Source organism: Nyctibius grandis, chromosome 9 (genome assembly GCF_013368605.1).
Source record: "Nyctibius grandis isolate bNycGra1 chromosome 9, bNycGra1.pri, whole genome shotgun sequence".
In the NCBI taxonomy this organism is placed as follows: Eukaryota; Metazoa; Chordata; class Aves; order Nyctibiiformes; family Nyctibiidae; genus Nyctibius; species Nyctibius grandis.
The window spans coordinates 16,562,930-16,583,807 of NC_090666.1; the positions used below are offsets into that span (position 1 = coordinate 16,562,930).

At 43.0% G+C, this 20,878-nt stretch overlaps 3 protein-coding genes across 8 annotated transcripts in view; 1 reads left to right on the plus strand and 2 right to left on the minus strand.

Annotated features, from left to right (window-relative positions):
- UBR3 (ubiquitin protein ligase E3 component n-recognin 3) overlaps window positions 1-4,330 on the minus strand; it is a 120,261-nt gene extending 115,931 nt beyond the window's left edge. Inside the window, 1 exon segment of the mRNA XM_068407438.1 lies at window positions 3,797-4,330. Coding sequence (XP_068263539.1) covers window positions 3,797-4,246 — 450 coding nt within the window. The 5' untranslated portion in view covers window positions 4,247-4,330.
- A 59-nt stretch (window positions 4,331-4,389) lies between these two features.
- On the plus strand, window positions 4,390-11,492 carry METTL5 (methyltransferase 5, N6-adenosine). Of its 6 annotated transcripts, none has more exons than XM_068407437.1 (8): window positions 4,390-4,695; window positions 6,058-6,179; window positions 6,845-6,959; window positions 7,414-7,595; window positions 7,995-8,077; window positions 8,383-8,434; window positions 9,147-9,196; window positions 10,894-11,492. In XM_068407437.1, the coding sequence occupies exons 2-8, from the start codon at window positions 6,071-6,073 to the stop codon at window positions 10,936-10,938; spliced, it is 636 nt and encodes a 211-aa protein (XP_068263538.1). In that variant the 5' UTR covers window positions 4,390-4,695; window positions 6,058-6,070; the 3' UTR covers window positions 10,939-11,492. The 6 variants fall into 6 exon arrangements, with proteins under 6 accessions (XP_068263538.1, XP_068263532.1, XP_068263535.1 ...); XM_068407431.1 differs by lacking the exon at window positions 10,894-11,492 and adding an exon at window positions 10,209-10,323 and having other exon boundaries at window positions 4,391-4,695; XM_068407434.1 differs by lacking the exons at window positions 4,390-4,695; window positions 10,894-11,492 and adding exons at window positions 4,750-4,773; window positions 10,209-10,323.
- SSB (small RNA binding exonuclease protection factor La) lies at window positions 9,970-20,689 on the minus strand. Its single transcript, XM_068407430.1, has 12 exons — window positions 20,581-20,689; window positions 15,633-15,707; window positions 14,062-14,165; window positions 13,721-13,895; window positions 13,457-13,564; window positions 13,256-13,356; window positions 12,945-13,016; window positions 12,818-12,860; window positions 11,939-12,079; window positions 11,381-11,564; window positions 11,079-11,210; window positions 9,970-10,432 (listed from the first exon to the last, which is right to left on the minus strand). Exons 2-12 carry the CDS (start codon window positions 15,696-15,698, stop codon window positions 10,335-10,337), a joined length of 1,224 nt encoding a protein of 407 aa, XP_068263531.1. The 5' UTR covers window positions 15,699-15,707; window positions 20,581-20,689; the 3' UTR covers window positions 9,970-10,334.
- Between the last annotated feature and the right edge of the window lie 189 nt (window positions 20,690-20,878).

A 20,878-nucleotide genomic window follows, 5' to 3' on the forward strand; every position in this document is an offset into this window, starting at 1 on the left:
ACCCTTTGATATAAGCCATAAGAGAAGGCAGTGCTCTGTATCAATGGAGCCGTTGGTTGCCATAGCTACCATCAAATACACAGCAAACATCAATGCAAAAACCTGTTTAATGAAATTCTTAACCTGGCTTTTTGCCTTTCAGGATATATAACCCTTGATAGAGATATTATTCTCTTTGTACTGTAATGCAGCACTAAAACATCTGCTTCCCACATGATTAATTTAACAAATAAGTCAACACACAGTGAGGCACACTCAGGAACAGGACACGGGGGAATGAAACAGCCAAAGTGTAGATGCTCTCTAGTATTTCAGGTTATTGTCTACAGACTTAAAGGGGAATCAGAACAAGACGGCCACAGAAACAAGACGGTACTCATCAATAACAGATTACTGACTAGTTATACTCTTATTATAGCCACATGGCATATTGCTTTCTTCAAGTGTATTTTACAAACTATCAAGTTTCATTATAACATAAGATCATCTACCAGCCAAAAAATACTCGTCTGAATTTCCCCCTGTCCAACAGTGTGGTTTTTTTTTTCCTCCAACAGATGAACTCGCCTGCTGAACTATGAGCATATGTCTACTACAAATGCTTTAGAACTGAAGATTTTGCCTTCTTCAAAATGTTATTAATTACCTCTGATGGAGCTGCACAATTTCATTTGCCCATGGCTAGATACCATATGGAAGAGGACTACGAACTATTTTCACCTACTGACATATCACTGGATCTTAAAATCTATTAAACCTTGCCATGGATAGAGTTTTTAATACTTTGACAAGCAGCTACATTTGCAAACCGGGATATTTTCTAAAGTCTAAACTACATTCTAGTAGATCAGACCAACTGCAATTAACATAATCATCAAAAGCACTGAAATTTGCATGAGAATCAAAAGGTTCAAGAGTGTGACAATCTGATTTTTCTAAAACAAATGAGAATTACATAAGATACCTAAAGCAAATCAGTATCCCTCTAATAAGCTATATTCCAGCTTCCTTATATAAAGGTATAAGAAAAAAAAATTAACACTCGGTTATCTCTGAAAATAATTATAGATTTAATTAGTAATAAAAGATTAACACACACATCCTTATACCCCAGACCAAACTACCTCTAGATTTACATCAGCCACCCTAAAGAAAATTAAAATATATTCCAGATGCAAAGCTGGAGAGACTTCCTTTACAGCAGATCAGTTAACTAAGACTTCATCAGAAGTATTTTTTGAGATGCATCAAATCAAAAAACTCTGAACATGAAGACCAGATAACAAGAAGCAACAGAAATGAACTACTGTTACTATAATATTCATATACAGTATTTAACAAAACTTTATCTGAGCAGGTAGATGGTAGATAAAGTTCGTAAGCAGGCTCCACATTTGATTCCCTTGCTATTAATAGAAGCCTAGGCGGTGGTGGCCAAGGTTATATCGAGCTAGACACGCTCTGGTTTCCTGAATCTACCATGAAGGCCTCCTAACTTTAACAAGTAAAGCATTACCTTTGTAATTGTGCAATTGATTTGTATAAACGAAGTTAAATCAGTTTATCTAAACATGCAAGCAGTTCAAGTCAACAGGCAAAACTGTGTGTGTTTGCACACATTAATGTTTTTACATTGGTTTAAGCTTAACTTACTTTGTCTTGCACAGCCAGTAAAGTTTCTAGTTCACTCAATTGCACTGGCTTAACATGAATTCTTCAGACAAGCAGAGCGACCTAACGTCAAGTGCAGGCACCCCATGTATCGTCCTCCTGTATGTCCAGGAGGACTGGAAAATCTACTGCTCGAGTCCAGAGTGTTGTTTCTGAACAAACACTATGGAATTCTTTATCTAGAAAGATCAAACCTCCTGAAGGGACCTACCTCACACCCAAGATAAATTACTCTCAAATTCTACTATTAAAAGTAATAAGTAGCGTAAATATAACAGAGAAATGAGAGTATTTTTACTCCCTCAGGGTCTGCATCTGTTTACACTGCAAATTTAACAGTATTTTTAATTTCTTCTTTATTAAACCAGCTTTCTTCAAGAAGAAAACTGTTTAAAATAGAAAAAGACAATTGTGAAAGCTATAAACTCTGGGATGAGAGCAGTATCAAAAGTAGGTAGTATTTACCTACAGATCAATTTTTCTGTGCTCTGTTAAAAGCCTACCACTAAGAGGAGCCCTAAATCTATCCCACATCGAGCACTGGAAGAACTGACATTAAATTTTTTTTCTTACTTCTCAAGATCAAGGGGAAATGTTACTTCAGGGATACTGAGGAAAGCAGAATCACCAGAAGCTGAACAAGAACTGATAAAGAAAGAATCACTTCAGGAGTAGCCCCTTGAAACCACTGAAGTTCAATGAAAACAAAACGAGGAAAAGAATTCTTCCACTGAAGGGAGTCTATCAATAAGAAAAGATTCCACCAAAAAGGAAGAATGAAGAAATGATGAAGGCTGATAGTAAGAGAGACAAAGAAGGGGAAAAAGCAACAAGAAACAAAGAATGAAGCCACCTCAAGGCCTAGACAAGGAGAATGGCGACTACACACACAAAGAATCAGAGCCAAGATGACAACCTTCAAGCAACAGAAAAAAAAGCAGAATTAGTAAAATCTCTAAGTAGAAATGCAAAGAGAGAAGGAATCTTAAGGTGCAGAGTGAGTGATGCAGAATTATACACTGTAAATGTTAAAAACATGAAAAGAACAGAAGAAAATGTTTTCGTATTTCTGTATGTTCCTAGTGTTTTCTGCTAGGTACACCATAACTCAGGATTTACTGGGAAAAGATGAGACAGCTCTTATGAGAGCGTGACACCTCCCCAATGCTAAGACAATCAAAACAGAGACTATTCTACAAAGCTAGTCAGAAGAGAAGCCTCACTCAAGCACTCCAAACTGTCTTCTGGCAAAGTCTTTAGCTCCCTGGGGAATGAAGAGGAACACCAGGAGCTCCAAAAAGACATCCTGTTGTGAAATTTGAAGTTTACTGGCTAGGTATCACCTCCACCCAATAACTGGTTGGCTGATCTCTCCTTTTACCATTGAGTACAAAGGGAACAAAGGAAGGTATAATGAGGTACCACATTCCTCTTCTTCTGACCAGGTACTTCAGTCCTGCCTCCAGTAGGCCTGCATGTTTGCAGAATATGAAGGACATTTGACTTCCCCAAAACCCTGCCCTGTTGTACCCATCCAAGAGTTACTAAATTCCTTAATTTAAAGCTAAGAATAGCAAAAACAGAAAGCAACATGAACTGCAGACTGGGAAAACACACAAAAATGCCTCCCGCTTACTCAATCTGTTCATTTCGGCATATTTCCTCACGTGAAGTCCAAAAGTATTTGGCCACACTTCACGGTTAGCGGTGCTAGGCCAAGGCAGCCAGCTGGGAGCTGACAGGTACCGCCTCCCACGCACTCCGCCTTAACAGCTTCCCTGAAGGCCGGCATTCGGTGCAAGGAGATTTGCATAAGCGGCACACGCACAGCAACGAAGGACACCACCTCGCCGGACCCCCGCCGGGGCTGTCGGCCGGGAAGGCGGCGCTGACCCCCCCCCCCCGCTCAGCCCGGCCCGGGCGCCGTTTCCACAGAGCCTCATCCGTCCCGCAGCCTGGAAGGGAGGGAGGGGACCGAGGCGGGCAGAGGTGCCCCGCTTCCCCCCGGCGCGCAGGGAGGCACCGGGCAGACGCCGAGCGCCGGACACGCCTCTGCCACCCAGCGCGGAGGCCGCCCTCGCCGGCAGGTGCCCACCCGCCCCGCCGAGGCCGCCCCGGCGCTCACCCCGGCCTCCCGCATGACGTTGCTGTCGCCGCAGTCGCAGGCGCCCCCCGCCTGGCTCCGGAACATGTTGTAGTCGTGCCCCGGCGTGCTCGCCCTGTGGAAGCACTCGGCGCACAGGCTCATGCAGGGCGAGATCCCGCACGTCCGGCACCGGTAGGCCACGAAGTTGGCCGTCCACACCAGGCCGCACAGGGTGGCCGGGTCGTAGGCCCGCACGGCTTGCACGAAGCTGTCCCAGGGCTCCCCGCCCGACAGCAGGCAGCGGCACCACTCCAGCGCCTCGGCCGCCGCCTCGCCGCCGCCGCCCGGGCCCGCCGCCGGGGCCAGCACCCGCTCCAGCAGCGCCCGCAGCTCGCTCGCCGCCGCCGCGCCGCTCTCGCCGCCCAGCGCCGTCTTGAGCCGCGCCGCCGTCGCCCGCTTATCCCGGCCGCTGGCGCCGGCCCCCGCCATGATGAGAAACTGAGGAGCCGTTACGGCTGCGCCGGACTCCCGGCTCTGGGGCTCCCCCCGCCGCCCTCTCTCCCCTCCCAGCGGCGCCTCCCTCTCGCGATAGCCGCGGAACAGGCGCCCTCCCCGCCGCCCGCTCCCTCCTCCTGACACTGCCTCTCCCCTCCCCTGACACTACCCCTCCTCTTCCTCTGCCCTCCCCGCCCTGTCCGTGCGCAGGTGCGCGGCTCGCGCTGCCGCCCCACAAAATGTCGCCACCCGCCCCCCACCGGCCTGAAACTTCTTGTTAGGACGGGGGGGGCCACAGCAGCCGCGGGGTGCGCGCCGCCTGCCATCGCGGCCCCGGCCGCCGATCACCTGGAGGGCCCACCTGGGGAGGCCGGTGGCCCCGACAGTAGCGGAGTCGTCTTTGTTACCAAGCCGCTCAGGTACCGGAGCGTACCTGAGTTCAGGTACGTACCTGAGGCTCAGCCGTACGTCAGTTACCGGAGCGCGTCTGCACGCTCCCACCAGGAGAGAATGTACTCGATGTGAGTTGCCATGGCTTACATACTGATCAACAGTTTTAAAGCCCGATAAATAGATTTTCAGCTGTGTAATGGACAAAACTGAAAGAAAAAATCTGTCCCTAAACGAAAGTAACCTTTTATCTGACAGCCACAAAGCCCCAGGTCCCCAAGGCGGACACCCCACTGCTGGCTTTGCCACTGTTTCCCATGGCTGTCCATCGCCTGGTGGCTTGTGTCGCCTTGCGGTTCCTTAAGGGCACGCGGTGCAGTATAGCTCCCTCCAGGATTATAGGAAGGAAAACATATGAAAAGTAAGTAAATCTGTTATGTTTCTCTCCAGGGCCGTCCTTGCCACCGGACAGGCAGAAGTCCGTTTCCTTGCTTTCTGTCCCCAGTGGCACTCGGCAGCTCGACCGCTGAAGAAAGCGCTGGGGACACACCTGCGAGGCCGGGCCTTCGCGAGCACCTCACGGTGCTAACGCGTGAGGCTGTAATAAAGTGCCTCATGGGTGTAACACATTACACCGAAAGCGAACAGTCGTTAATTCATTACAAAAAGGGGAAAGTGAAGGCGCGTTTCCTTCCCGCAGGTCCCCGTTCGCCCGGGAACGGGCGGCGCCCCCGCGGCCTGCAGCAGGCCCGGAAGCGGCTGCCTGGCGCCAGGGGGGCGAGCAGGGGGCGGGACGCGGCGGCTCGGCGCGGCGCCGGGGGCTGGCGGGCGGCGCGGCGGAAGTGCGCGGCAGAGCTCGGCGCGGCCCGGCCCCGCCCCTCAGCCCGCCCAGCTGGGGCTGCGGTGAGCGGAGGCGGTGTAAGAGGGGCGGCCGGTGCGGGGGCGGTGGACGTGTGTGCGGGTCAGCGGCGTCGCGGCCGCAGAAAGGGCGGTGTCGGGCGAACGGCCGGTGTGGTTGGCGGAGAGCCCTGGGGCTCGGTTCCCGCTCCGGTTAGGGCTGCACTCCTCTCTCGGCGGCGGGCGGGGCCTCTGGGTAGGAGCGGAGCCCCGGGCCAAGGGCCAGAGCCCCGGGCCGAGGCGGGCGCGGGGCCTCCTCGGCGTCTGGCCTGGGGCGGGAACAGGTTACCGGCCGTGCCTGAGGAAAGGGGCTGCCGCGGAGCGACACCGGCCTCGCGTTAGGTGGCGCCGCGGTTGTCCCCCGTCATCCGTGCGCCGTCAGCTGGACCCCTGAAAACAGGGGCATGAGAACACCTGGGAGATGCTGAGAGTACAGTGGGATTTTAAATATAAAATAATTTAAAATAATATGTAGTTTGTTTATATTATTGTAACTGATTACACATTGTTTTCCTTAGTTAAACTCTAAACATGAAGAAATTAAAGCTTAAAGAACTGGAAAGCTGTCTTCAACAAGTTGATACTTTTGAAAGTCCAAAACTACTCCTTGAACAGTATCCAACAAGACCTCATATCGCAGGTAGAGGTTACCTACAGCACTGGTGTCTCTTTTACTAGTTCTTCATCAGCACTTTAAAATAAAAAAATAAGTGTTTCTACTGCATTATCTCTTTGAAACCTTTACATGAAAAGTAGTTGAGAAATTGTATCCAGCAAGAATGTAATGAATTATTTTTTAATGATCTGTTAACTTTTCATTATAAGTATACTGTTAATGTACGATCTAAAAATGAAGTAAATTGATTTAGAAGATAATGTTGTGATAGAAACATCTTAATCTATAAATGAGTAAGCTGAAATGCACTTATTGCATGACACACATAAACCAGTAAAAGTGCATATACAGACGCTCAGCCATACCTTAATTATGATTTTTTCCAGTATTTTACATCTTTCTGTTGCTTTTCCCCAAACAAATTCAGAGGCGTACTTTTTCCAGAAACAATGCTCACAGCTCTATGTGTAATCTCTCCACCAAAGATCTAGAGTTCTAGAACTTGTCAAGATGGTTTGGACCTGTTTTCACATATAAATGAAAAAGAGAATCACAGCAGTGAGAACATCAGCTTAATTTTGCATGACAAGAAACCTTTACTTCAGATTTTTCTGAAAGCAGAAGTAGCTTTTCTTGATTAATCAGATGTATATTTGATATTATTGACCTGTGGGTTTTTTTCCTCCCAGCATGTATGCTTTATACAATTCACAATACTTTTGATGATATTGAAAACAAAACAATTGCTGATTTAGGATGTGGTTGTGGCATGCTCAGCATTGGAAGTGCAATGTTAGGAGCAGGGTAAGTATTTAATATTAAGTTCTGGTTGTGTTTTTTTCTGGCATAGAAGAGTAGAAAATAAGATTAGAACATAGCAATGCTGAACTAAACTCATTTTAGATATCTAATCTGGTGCCTGAGGAGGCTATTTAATATGTTTAGGCAGTCAATAACCACTCAAATAGTGGAAGAGATGGACAGTTGCCGTGAATTTGGGAGTCATAATGTTTGCTTTCCCCTGAAGCACTAAATGAACACATGAAGTTTGTGAAGGTTCCTTCACAAACTTTAAAAGAATATTTGAGAAAGGGCACGCGCATTTTTATCGGCACTGAATTTATAGTCTATGTTTGTTACATTTCCTAGATAAAACAAGTTGCGTACACAGATCCCTTCCAAAACTTTACTACAGAATTTAAACACCATGTTAGTTTGCAGGAGACTAATATGTGGCACTTTTTTTATTTTTTAATAGATTATGTGTGGGGTTTGACATAGATGCAGATGCACTGGAAATATTTAATAGCAATATTGAAGACTTCGAGCTCACAAACATCAACATGGTTCAGTGTGATGTCTGTTCTTTATCTGACAGCATGTCAGAGACTTTTGACACAGTTATTATGAACCCTCCCTTTGGTACCAAGCATAATAAAGGTTGGTAATTCTGAAAGTCAGTTAGAAATTATTAGGAATTAAATAGCAAGGGAAGCACTTTTAATGAAACATCTCCCTTCTTTATTACAATTACCTACTGTAATTACCTAGAGTTTTGTTGATCTGGAATCAGTTTCCTAAATACAGATTAACAACTTCAACATTGTAACTAACAATTGCTGGGCTTGAAATAAACAATACTATTTCATATCCCTGACATTTTTCTCTTTTACTAAAAGCAATTGGGTAAGTTTTAGAAATACTTTCTGTACCTTAATGTATTCAGTGCTGTTTCTCAAATAGCTATTACTGCAGAAAAATTGAAGCACAAAGCAGATCTTTAAATCCTCTAGTTTAAACTTGGATTTAACAATTCTAATAATTTCATCATTCTTTTAGGAATGGATATGATTTTTCTGAAAACTGCTTTACAAATGGCAAAAACAGCTGTATATTCCCTTCACAAAACTTCAACACGGCAGGTAAGTCCTTCGTTTTAGTAGGGCAAGGATTAACCGGGCAACGAAATAGCTGGCATTTAATTATGTTGTCTATAGCTTCACTGATTTGCTCACACCTTTATGGGGTATGAAACTTGTTCTGGGTAAATAATAATCATGTCAACTAACTGTGATCTCACGTACATCTAAGATAAGTATGTGTTCTAATGTTTCAGCTTGAAAAACAAAAGCACAGGAGACTTCTTAAATAAGTACAGGGTGTAGGTGTTTATAAGACAGTGGAGAAAAGAGCTTTTAAATTTACCTGTATCTATTTAATATTGTAGCACATTCAAAAGAAAGCAGATGAATGGGAAGTGAAGATGGAAGTCATAGCAGGTAAGATTAATCTGTTGTTAAAGAAAAAAACAAAACAAAACATTTTGTTGGGGGCTAATATCTATAACACTACTAGCCAGTCTTAACAGCCTGAGGTAAACTTAAGTGTTATTAACACTGAAAATGACATAGGTCTTTTGGTCTTTTTTAAAGCAGCTTTTTTTAAAAAAAAATACCTTGCTACCTAGCTAGAATACAAGCAGGCACTTAATAAAGCTCTGAAGAATACATGTTCTATGCAGAAAATTGAATTTCTTCCTGGACTAGATTTTGCCTTCAAGCAGAAGTTACCTACGTTCCTGCTTCAAAAGGAGATTGTTGCTGGATAACAAAATCAAAGTGTAGGTCAGTTCTCATAAAAAAAAGCATCCTGTACTTATAGTCACCTAAGTATTTTTCTGACAGTTGTTCAAGTATCTTCCCAATTCTTAAATATCACCAGCTGGATGCTTTATACAGTCATACAACTTGAGACATGGAAGTTGCATAAGTGCTTGAAACACAACTGCATTTCTGCATTTCAGCCATCCACTTACTGTCTGATGAGGTTGGCTTAAATACTCAGTCAAAACCTAGTCCAGAGGTCAAAACACTTATCCAGTTAGGTGGCAACAGAGGTGAGCAATAGAAGAAATAGAACATGGGTGTTGGGTGTAAGTCAATTGGTTAATAACCATTCTAGTGTAACAAGTATTCTTTGTGCTGTTCACAGAACTTAGATATGACCTACCAGCATCATACAAGTTCCATAAGAAGAAATCAGTAAGTATAAAACCTGAGAAAATGCTGTCTTGTACTAGACACGTAAATAAATTCTACTTAAGAAGATTTAAGTTTTAGAGCCATATGTACTGAATGAGGAACGCTCACAACACTTCAGAGAAGTTCACTCTGATGGCATCAAGTTCCATTGCTGTTACTACATTTTGTAGTTAACAGGGAAAAGAATCATTGTAATGCAAGTCAAAGCTATACACAAAGATTAAAGCCAACACTGCAATTAGATGTGAAAAAGCTAAGGGTAGCCTCCTTGACTCAACTTTTAATAGTTATTTGCTTGATCCTATCTGCAACTAGAACTTAGACTGAATTAAGTAACGAAGGCCAGAGTAATTAGGATTTTAAAGCTGTAGCATTATTTCAGTGTTCTACATTCTGTACTGCAAATAGCTACAGCCAGTGAAATTCCCCATAGAACCATCTCAAGAGGGGGCAGGAGGAAGCTGTGCCCTTCATCCGACAATAGAAGACCTAGTCAGGGCGCTACAGTATGAAAGCTTAAGCCCACAGGCAAGTTCCTGGGTGCTGAATGCTGGCTTAGAAGACATTTATCCCATTACCAGTAATAGAATCCTGGAGTAGACTAAGCAAGATTTGAAGATTGTTAGGTATGTTGAGTAGCAAAGACTAAAAGTTTCACTCAGCTGTAGATATTCTCTTGGTGATTTGAACTTAAATGATTGAAGTCTGTCCTTCAGCTTTGCTACTTCAGTTACAGGTTTATACTACATTAACATCCAGGCTTCAGTAGCAAGCAGTTTTAAGTTCTGAATTTATTGGCAGCTGCTATTTAACGTATCTGCAAGATGACAAAGTCCAGAATCTTTTACACTTGAATGAGGTGCCAGAGAAGGTGAGAGGATCTGACAGTATAAACAAAACTAGAATACAAAAGAGTTTTCCAGGGCGGCATGTTAAAAGTAAGCATGCTCCTTAAACAAAACAAAACAAAACAGCTGTAACCCAATGAAATGAAGCTTTCCTCTCATTGTAGGTTGACATTGAAGTGGATTTCATTAGATTTTCCACCAAGAAACTCCTGGACTGAGGCATGTCTTTAAAACCTATTGAAAATGGAATAATAAAACCAAATTTTTTTATTATTATTATTATTTTAGTATTACTGATCTCCATCTCCATTTTCTGTTTTCAGTTGTTTTGGTGCAGGTTCTTCTTTTTCTGTTTCCTCTAGCGGTCTCTTCTTGGGACTTGCTGGTTCTGCAAGATTGAATATGTAGTCATTTATGGTAAAAGAAAGCATTTCAGTATTATCTGAAATCTTCTGAACAAACAAATCCTTCCTACCATGTAAGTTCAAGGATGAGCCCTAGTTTATCCACTGCCACTGCTGTGCTAGAGGGTTTACTTACTGTGGGCAGGTAAGAAGATGAAGGAATACAGTCTAACAGGAGTAGGTTTCACTGGGTTTTGTTTAAGCAGGTGCCATATCTAATGAACAGAAGCTTAGCTCTTCAGCTTCTCCAAGCTAAATACCAATATACAGGACTATTAGTCTTCTCATATCCTCAAGGAAAAAAAAAAGTCTCCACTCAAAAGACTGGGTCTGTACAATCTGTAATGTTGCCGACAACCCCCATCCTTCAATGCAGAATGCTTTGAACAGCCCTGCAGTACAGCCTCAGGTATCTAGTAATTATTTTAATATGCTTTTTGGACAGTTCTGGAAGGAATCAACCAGAAGACCCTTAAAGTTACTTTACTGATGCTGACAGAGGACAGAAATACCGCAATGCAGAGCCAAATCTGAAACACTTGTAAGAAACATGAGTACTTCTCCAGAAAGTACCTCCACATACTAAAGAAGCTGCATCCAGTGCACAGAATGACGCACAGAATGACATACCTGTTTTAGCATCATCTTCGCCACCTTCTTCTTCATTCTCAAACTTTATTTTCTTGCCCTGAAACTGTACTTTCCCTTTGTGTGCACCTTGAGGTACCTTTCCCCCTCTTCCTTTTCCTTTAATTTTGCGTCCTGTGGGGATATAAGATGTCAGAACTTCGTAATATTTGTCTTTTAACTGGCAAGCTCAAAATAATGCTTTACAGTTAGTCAGTGTTTAGTATGTATTCACTATTTACAGTTACTTTGACACAATGCCACTTCTAGGACTTTATAAATGCTTAAACCAATAAACTGAGGACCTTTTGTTTTCTGTTTCAGCAATTCTTGCTGATCTTCCAATATTTTTTTTAGAGCTTCTTTCTCTGCATCTCCTTCTAGCACTTCCCATGTAACATCCTTGTTCCGAAGCTGTAAGTTTCCATTATGTGCTTCTTTGGCTTTTTCCAGAGCTTCTTTTGCAATATCCTTAAATAGGATAATTCCCTTAAAAAGAAGAGTGGTATTTGCATTTGAATCTTACTGCAAAAACATTCAGCTAGAATGATGAACAACATATCCTGTTAGGTACCTCAGCAAGTTCATTACTTTTGCATGATGTAAAATAAGCCTAGACTGAAGCAAAATACTCAGACTGTCCTAACAAACACTCTCACTCTCAGTTTTGAACTTAGCAACTGGAACCTTTATCTGTTCTTTTGAAAGAATTTAAGAGAAAAATTTAATGGTCTAAATATTCTGCAATTCCAAAAGTCAAATAAATAATTTCTTATTTGATTATATAAGAGAACAAGCATTTAATCATTCTGCTTCAAACTTTAATATAGAGATCTTAACTCCTTCTCTAAGATTCTACTGACCTCCTTTGCACCTCTGACAAAGTGTATCCATTTGATTTCTCCGTGATTAGAAAATACATCATGGAGATCTTCTCTGCATGTTTGATCATCTAGATCACCAGAAAACTTCAAAAGACATCCTGTCTTTTCTTCCAGAGACTTCTAAATGAAACAAAAAAACCCCCACATTTTTGTTGAAGAGGCAAACTTGAATATTCATTTTTTCCCCTCAATACTAAGACTATTAAAACATGCTAGTGTTAAATAAGCAGTTGAAGTCACCCCTCTTAGCACCATCAGTAACCCAAACATTCTTGCTACATCGCTTATTTATGCTGATGTCCAAGTCTTGTGTGCTGTGTCCCCCCTCCTTGTTTTTTTTTCCTTTTTAAAATTTTCTTTGCTTACTGTGATACATTTGTGTGGAACTTTGGACTCCTTTCCTGAAAGAAAGTTACACTCTTAAATTCTACAAAACACCTAGAGGTGTCTAGAGTGACACCTCAGGTTGAAAATCTATATCATACTGGTTAAATCCTTAGTGGATCCTTTAAATACAACAGAAGAACTATCATCTCAGTGGTGCATTTAGGATCACTTCTGAACAGGTAAACATGCCTAATAATTTAAATTCAGGATATGATCCTTTAAACAAAATTAGTCTCTTGAAAATAAGATTTAAGTACCATGACAAAACAAAAGTCTTACTGTAGGTTAGTTGGAAAAGCTGAAGTGACTTTCTAGGAAGTGCTCTATATTATAGAATTTCAAACTCTGCATATCCCACATTAGCTTTACACAATGTAGCTGCAGGAGCATGTTTGTTATGTGTGGATTGAAAATCCATACAAGAGCAATCATTGCATAGTTTTCAGATACAGAGATTTAAGAAACCCATACCATTTCAGCATCTGCTGCTTGTTTCTGTTTTTCTTCTTTTTCCCTGTAGAAAAGTGAAATTAGTTAAGAATTGGTTCAAATGTGGTCAGGTGAGCAAAATGAGGCACTTCGATGGACAATGACTTACTGTTTAGCTCTTGCTTTAGCTTCTACTTTATTTTGTCTCCTTTCTTCATTCTTCTTTGTACAATACTCCTCCCTTCAACAGAGTATAAGCTAAGTTAATACCACTTAAAGTATTCTATTATAATTACTTTATAAGAGAGCAGTAGCCAAGAAACAGTTGAGATTATCTTTCGGAGTTGTTAGTCTCCAAAAGGTGCAGCTATCAATGCCTGTACAACAGTGTAGAAACTTACACTTCTCAGGTCAAGCCAGGTTCTTGTCTAAATCCACTCTTGACCATTATTAATTCATACGTCAGTTAAGTGGACTTACTTGAAAAGTACTATCAGCTCTGTGTCTTTGTACTTTTGGTTTGGGATCTCTGTGAACTTCTTAGCAGATTCAACACTATCAAAAACTGCAAATATTGAGCCCTGTTAAATGGTAAGAGACATTCAGCATTAGAGTAATGGAACAGAATGTTGTCCAGGAGGAATCCCTGCCCCAGGTCTAACTGTTCATCACAAGAGCTACCTTAAATGTTCTCTGCAATGTCTTCCTCATCTGAATGTTTTCAACTGGACCTTTATCCTCAAGCCATTCTTTGATATCATCAAGAGTTGCATCTACTGGAAAGCCTTTCTGCAAAATAGCAACAAGCTTCAATTATATGCAACAAACTGACATGTAGTCAGAAATTATAATCTATCTAGTGTGAGTTAATTCAAGCTTTACTTAAGATTGTTTTCAGTGAAAGTCATGCAGAACAGCACAGAGCAAAGGAATAAGTTTACTTACAACATATACAGATCTGTTTTTAATTGCAGCCTTATACTGGTCATTTAACTCAGGAAGAGGTTTGTTTGGAGATCTTCTGATTTTAGTTTTGTCTTCATTTATTTCCATTAGACCAGTCTTGGATTTTCTCAGTGCTTCTACAATAACACTAAAATCTTTTGAAAGGCGACTTAACCTATTGAGTAAGCAGACACAGGTTATTACAAATATACAGGCAAAGCTGAAGCCAAATGTTAAAACAGCAGTAAGAGTTGTACATGCAGACCAGGACATTTGGCCCCGAATAGAGAGAAGCAGCTGAAAGTTACCCTTCCATCCAGATTATTTGTACTTTGTTTTACCTGTTGAATTTGATCATTACTTCTAAAGGCACCCAGCCATCATCTAGTTTGATCTGTTCCTTTAGGAACTTGTCTCTTGGTAGATTGTGATTGCCAAAATAGTACTGCAAAAAAGAAGGGAGAGAGAGGGGCAGGGAAGGAGATTTGTCTTTTAATGTTCAGTCTTAAAAAGCTCTTTTTCATCTGACAACTTACTGCAGTGGATTGAGACATACCAAAATTCATGAATCTGAACAATTAGAAATTCTGAAATTATTACTTCCTGCTTTAATGTGATACTTTTCCAAAAGTTAGCTGCAACATGTAAACAGTAAAAAAAAAAAACTGTGCTTCATCCGATGGGAGTAATGAAGCAAAGGTAGACTGCAGCTTTGTTTAGGAAAGGCATGAAGCTTATTCTGTTAACATAATTATTCATCAGCCTGATCAAGCTCTGCAGAGTCAAAAGTCAAATTTGTCACCAGATTCAGGTTTCAGTCCTATTTAAGGAATGTATAAGCAAGAATATTGTATTTCCCACACTGAGAAATCATACATGTCAGACTAGGGTTTCTAGGTCTCATTCAAGAAAATACTGAAAGATAAAAAAATTGATTTTATTTTAATTTACTGTGTTCTCATTTTGATCATGTTCAGCATGGGAAGAAAAGAGTGTCACACAATTGACAAATCGTTCAGTTCAGTACAAGACAGACGAGGTAATCAGATTCTTTTGCTTACTAGCAGCCATGTAACGAGGTCAAATACTTGAAGCCATAGGACAAGTCGAAGCCTTTCCACCAATATCACTTTAAAAAGTCAGTGCAGGTTTTACAACAATACCTCTCCCTCTAGTATACCTCAAACTCACATCACCACACATCTAGCTTTGTCAACTATTTTTCCTCAATCTCTGGTTCTTTTTTTTCCCCATAAATAATGACTACAGCTCCACATGCTAATGGGGATTCACACGCAGCTGTATTTTTGTCCTTCAGGAAAACAGTTCTAGATGTATTTTAAGTTATGTGCTCAGTTTTCCATTGTAGGGTAACCCTCCAAGCCTCTAGAGTGAGAATTAATCTAAAGTAGGCATATAAATTCAGTTGTAATTTGTAGCAATAAATTACAAAGCAGTAAATCATAATACCAAGTTATGCAATGTGCTAATATTTTGACCAGCACAGATTCCCAAGTAGAAAGATTTTTTCAAAAAAAAATTAAGTCATGTAGAATTAAAATGCATCTTCCTATTTGCATAGATAGGATAACCCCAGTGAACATAGTAACAAATTGTTTAATGATAGATTCACTTGCTATAGCACCTAAAACACTAGCAAGTTAAACCTTTTGTGTTCTTAAATGGTGGTCTTATAGGCAACTCCAACAAGTATAACTTCCAAATTAGACGATTATGAATTATCTTAAAGTATTAAATACCTGTCGTAGACCTGTGACAGACATTTTTCTAAAGAGCTGAAGATTCAAGGGTAACTCCCCATGAAGTTAACTTCCTATTAGCCAAAGCCCTACCAATGAATGTCTCCAAAATTACATCTCAGTCCAGATCCCAAACTATAAATTGAACTTACCTCAATTTGCTGGCAGATTTTGCTTTCCAAAATAGACATGTTTTCACCATCTCCATTTTCAGCCATTTTCACCAGCTGCGTTGAAGAGAATATAGAGCAAAGGCACTAAGTATTGAATAGTACTTTTTACAGACTTATATTCGTACAGTGTTGCATTTCACTGCAGCCTCATCTAAACAAGGTAACAGACAAGTTCTTTAGCCATACGTTTATGCTTGTGAGCCAACTTTAAACATGACTGCAGAACTCCAAGGGGAAACTATGAAACAACTGGAAAAAAAACAAGGAAAATACTTTGGTTGTTAAGGCAGCATTTGGCATTCTACATTCAAGATAAGTAAAAAAATACTGGCACTTTACAGCATTATTTGTTATTTACCTTTTTCTAGGCACAGATCCTCAGTTGGTACCTAACAGCAACAAACCTGAGAGCCAACAACAATTGTTCTTTAAGCCAAATCCAACCTCTCATCACTAGGCAAAACATCAATAACAAAAATTGTTTAATAGTCCTAAATAGGTATAATGAGAAACTTTTTCTGAAGTTTCTGCCTCCTAATTAATCTTTGAAAGGTCAAGGAACTTATTGGAGGAAGGAATGAAAATATCTGCATTTACTAATACATCCTAAAGATGTCTAGTTCTCTCCTTTACAAACTTGTCTTCACTGCTGTTCTGCCTGAATACCAAATCAAGCATCTTTGATAAGAGGCAAGATGTACTTGAAAATACCTTCTTCCCTTAACTGGCATTAAGCGCATAATCCCAGTACATCAGATACAGTCACTACTGTATGTACTAGAAAGTCAGTGTAAAAGCAGCTACTGGCCAGAAGGTTAACTGGGATTAGGAAATGTCTATCTAGTTGCTCTTAAGATAAGGATAGGTTGTGAAGAGTAATCCTTGAGGAAAAATGCAGCTTTATTAAGCTGTCAGAAATCGGTTTGAATTAAGTTTTGAACTATGAAGCACAGATTTATTCTTTCTCCTTTGGGCACTATCACACTTGTTAAATACAGCTACAGAAGATGAAGCAGTTTCATGGCCCTCAGTTACCCCAGTTCACAGATCAGTGATCATTAAGACTACTGGTGAAGATGGGTTTGCACTTACGTCTTGCATGGTTTATTGGGAGATTTAAGTATACACATGCTGCTCTTCTGCCACTTGCAGGACAGTAACATCTTTCAGAGCATCAAGATGACTGACAACATAGAAGCAGGGAAAACTCTCCTGAGACTCCCTTGTCACAGGAAATTATGTTCTTCATCAGAACACCCACCTGGCAGCCCCATCTTATTTTAGTAGTTTAATTCACTGATCATTGTTCAGCCTACTGCAGTCCACAGCATTCCCATTTCCTCCTCTTCCTGATCTCGAGGCTACGCTGCCTCCTTTGACTTGCTTGTAGTTCTTTTTAATCTAGGCACTTACAGCCTTAAAATTTGCATCACAGTCTCCACTACTGGACTTCCACCTGAACCTAACATTGTAACGCTCTTTAAAGCCTGATTTCAGCGAGCGTTAGTTGACAGCTATGCTCAGGGTGTGATCCATTTGTCTGTAAAGCACTTCACAAAAATCCAGGCCACAGTACACAAGCTAACAGGCGCAGTTACTTTAGAGGTGTCTCACATTAGCCACCCTGACAACAGGAGACTTAGTTCACCACCACTTTCAGGTGCTGGCACTATCTTAACACTCCCCTGCGATGTGGCCCCCACACCTGACTTTTTACATTGTAACTAATTTGGTGTGATTTAGTGGTAGTCTGTGGAGTAGCCTCAGCTTTTCCCATTGGATCAACTAATTGACCACACTTCTTGTGTGCTACTGTAACACCTGATCCAATAGAAAGTCAACCCAGCAAGGAAAGGGAAGAACAGTTTCATTAGCTAAATTTATCACTGACTTGATTCAGCTTGTAGAGAACACTGGTGATGGAGCTGTTAGGGCAGGGAGGACAAGAGAAGGGAAAAAAAATCAGGAACACCTGTGGCAGCAAGCAGTTGTAGTGGGTTAGATTTGACATTAAACTATATCCTCAGGGTCAAAAAAAAAGTACTGAACAGCAGCTGTGTGAATCTTCATATTCTTGAACCTTAGTTTGATGATTTAACTCACATTGCAAAGCCTCTTCTCCAGGTGTGGCAGATCTTTTTTAAGCACTAGGCAACATATTTAAGTGAACCATTTTCTTATGGGTGCTTTTCACAGTACAGCTCAATGTTTAAGACAACATACTAATTTGCTGAGATATGTGAGAAATTTTGCTCTCTTGCATATTCTGAGGAAAAAAATGGATTTTAGTCATGTATCCTGTTTTAAGAAAAATGCATTCACAATACGTTCTGGAACTCTAGAACAGACAATCAATTCAGGGGGATTGGACTAGATGATCTTTCGAAGTCCCTTCCAATCCCTAACATTCTGTGATTCTGTGAATCTGCTGGTGCACACGGAAATACAGATTGAGCTGGAAAGAGGAATCTTCCCTCACCACCTTCCACTTGGTCAGCCAGTCTCAAGTACGCTGTTAAGAGAGAGCTGAGTGGAGACAACTGCTTTGTACTCTTCTGTAGGGTGAAATAGAGACCAGCCTCCAAGTCAGCTGTACCTGCTTGCTCCTTCAGTGGTCTTTGCTGGTTTACCTGTCATACTGAACGGCACATGGATTTCTTAGAAGAATTTTTCCCCTAGTACAACTTGTTAAAATAAAACTTGGGGCCTTTTGGCTGTGTGCTGTCGAGTCAACAGCAGTTCTGCCTCAGTTCATAAGGCGAGGATTACGCAGAGGCAGGATGTCTGAGATAGTATAGTTACAAAAGAATCTGTTCGTAAAGCTGTTGACTTTGCTTTGGTTTTGTCATCTAGAGAGAAGCCCCCTCAATCTGTCCACGGTGGCCTGGCTCTTCTAGCCTCACCAAAAACCACACCAGTCCGAAATACGTAGGACAGCTGCCTTTTTACTGCCAGATACCCAAGAAGCCATTAAGAAATGCCAGGATAATAGTGTTGTGAAGCATAATGGAAGAATGTATGCTGTTGTCTTCACCTAACTTCTGCCACCTAAACTCCTTCAGCCTTGTTACATCCTGTAATACCCCATCTTTCTTGCCCTTCCCCAGCTCTCACAGTGCACCACTCACCCAGTCTGCCTCACTCTGGGTACCAAAATACCCAGAACCAGCAATTTCGTTTTCACATAAGGCTCAGCTCAACTGCTAAGAAGAGATGAAAAACAGAAGTCTATTTCCTTAGCAGTATTTTCATGGTAAAAACCAAACTGTACAGAAGTGTAAAACAGCACAAGACCTGGGACAAGTCCTTCAGATTAAATCTTACACCTAGAAAAGTTTTTCTAGAAAGCACCCGTTCAAGCTGCAAGTAACAACAAACTGAAGGCAAGACTAAGAAAGACTCAAGCTTGCCATATGTGGAATTCAGTTCACTGATTGAGCTCTAACCTATTTAGAGTAAAAGCAGAAGCAGCCTTCTAATTTAAGAGAAATGCTAGTCTTGCCGTACATGCTCACTTCAGACTCTTCAGCTCAGTCATTTGGCACAAGCTAGTTCTTCTGGATCCAACTGCCAGATCAATAGTTTTCAGTCGCTGTGCAGCAATGAAGACTGAAAAAAAGCTAGCTCCATTGAAGAACAATCACGGTCTGAACAGCATGCAAAATCCTACATAAGATTTTATTATAAATTCTTTCTTTGTAGGCCACACTGACTTGTTCCTTCTGTGTGCCAAGTCTGTATCAGCACCACTCAAAATGAAACCAAGTTAAAATAATGCAAGTAGGCATGAGATTTAAATTACAAATGGAAAATGACAGTCAAGCCCTGTAACTAGAACAATTTGATCCTATTCTATATGAGCTAGATCATCCCAAAAGAACTCTCAAGTGGATTTTCATCTTATCAGTCATTTAGTCTCAAGGTCTAGACAAAGCTCAGTTGCAGGCTAACTGCTTTTACTGTTACTGTAACAGAGAGAGTGAAAGGCTTTAAATTAAAAAAAAAAGTTTCCCCAATAGAGTAATATGGAACTGTTATTCATGTAACGCGTTGTTCAGGAACCCCTGTGTAAGAGGTCTGAGCCTTCTGACCAGGTTCTTATATCAGAACTCAGCTTTTTATTTAAGGGAAGGATTAACTGCCACCACTCGTTATCACAGATGTTATTTGCACGGTTCGTTTTTGAGTAGAATGAGTGCAATATAAGAAAGAATTTCTTACAATAAGTATTTAAATAATAAAAGTGTCGGCTCCTGAACCTCATGCCAGGAGACCATCAGTTTGTTCCAGGACACTTTTATGCTGCTATAGCGACAGCATCCCCCGCTCCGCACAGCCTCAGGCCCCGCGGCCCAGGCTCCCGCCCAGCGGACACCTCAGCCCGCCCGCCCGGCGCTCCGGACGGCTCCGGCGGGGCCGGGGCCGGGCCCGGGCCCCCGCAGCCGGGGCGGGACCGCGGGCGCCACATGTGCCGGAGCGGTTCCCTCAGCGTCCCCTCACGCGCAGCGCCGGCCGCACGGGGCACACCGCACCGCGCACATCCCAGCGCCGCACGAAGCGCTTCCGGCGAGTAACCGCCGCGGCGCCGGCTGACCCGCACCGCTGCGAGCGGAGGGGCGGCGGGAGCTCACCCCGCCCCCGCAGGGCACGGCCGGGCCCCGCACCGCGCTTCTGCCCCCACCGGGGGAAAAGGGGCGGCACGCGCTCCTCCGCTCCGGGGACTCCTCCCCCCCGCCCGCCAGCAGCCGTGCTGCAGGCCCCGTCACCCGCCCTGGAGCCCGCCCTGCCCCGGCACGGCCCGCCGCTCCTCAGAGGGGCCCGGCCTGGCGGAGCGCAGCGCGCTCGAGCGGCGGTGCGTCCCCGAGTTGCAGCCGCCCGGCGGGGAGGGAGAGAGAGGTAGCGGCGAGAGGCCACCCCGAGCACAAACCTGCAGCAGCTCCGGAACCCGCCCGCACGCGGCCCCACTCCAGCGCTTTAAAGGCCGCAGTCGGCGCCGCGCGGCCCAGCAGCCTCCACGGCCGCCGCCGCCCGCCCCTCACGTGGGCGCCGCTTCCGGGGCGGGGCGGGAGCGCAGCCCGGCAGCGGCGGGTCCAAGGCGGCTGAGCGGGACGGCGCCAGGCCGCAGCTGGGAGGCCTCCGCTTCCAGCCCCCTTCCCCACGGACGCTCCGCCCCGAGCAGCCCTTCCCGCACCCCTCGTCCTTCGGTGCCCGCAGCCCCGCCACGG

Coding starts and splice junctions, on each gene's coding strand:
- METTL5 (XM_068407431.1), top strand. CDS start 6,071: ATGAAGAAATTAAAGCTTAAAGAACTGGAAAGCTGTCTTCAACAAGTT. Junction 6,960..7,413: donor AGTGCAATGTTAGGAGCAGG/GTAAGTATTTAA, acceptor ATTTTTTAATAG/ATTATGTGTGGGGTTTGACA. Junction 8,078..8,382: donor ACAAAACTTCAACACGGCAG/GTAAGTCCTTCG, acceptor TTAATATTGTAG/CACATTCAAAAGAAAGCAGA.
- SSB (XM_068407430.1), bottom strand. CDS start 15,698: ATGGCTGAAAATGGAGATGGTGAAAACATGTCTATTTTGGAAAGCAAA. Junction 13,357..13,456: donor CATTGCAGAGAACATTTAAG/GTAGCTCTTGTG, acceptor ACCATTTAACAG/GGCTCAATATTTGCAGTTTT. Junction 12,861..12,944: donor GCTAAAGCAAGAGCTAAACA/GTAAGTCATTGT, acceptor ACTTTTCTACAG/GGAAAAAGAAGAAAAACAGA.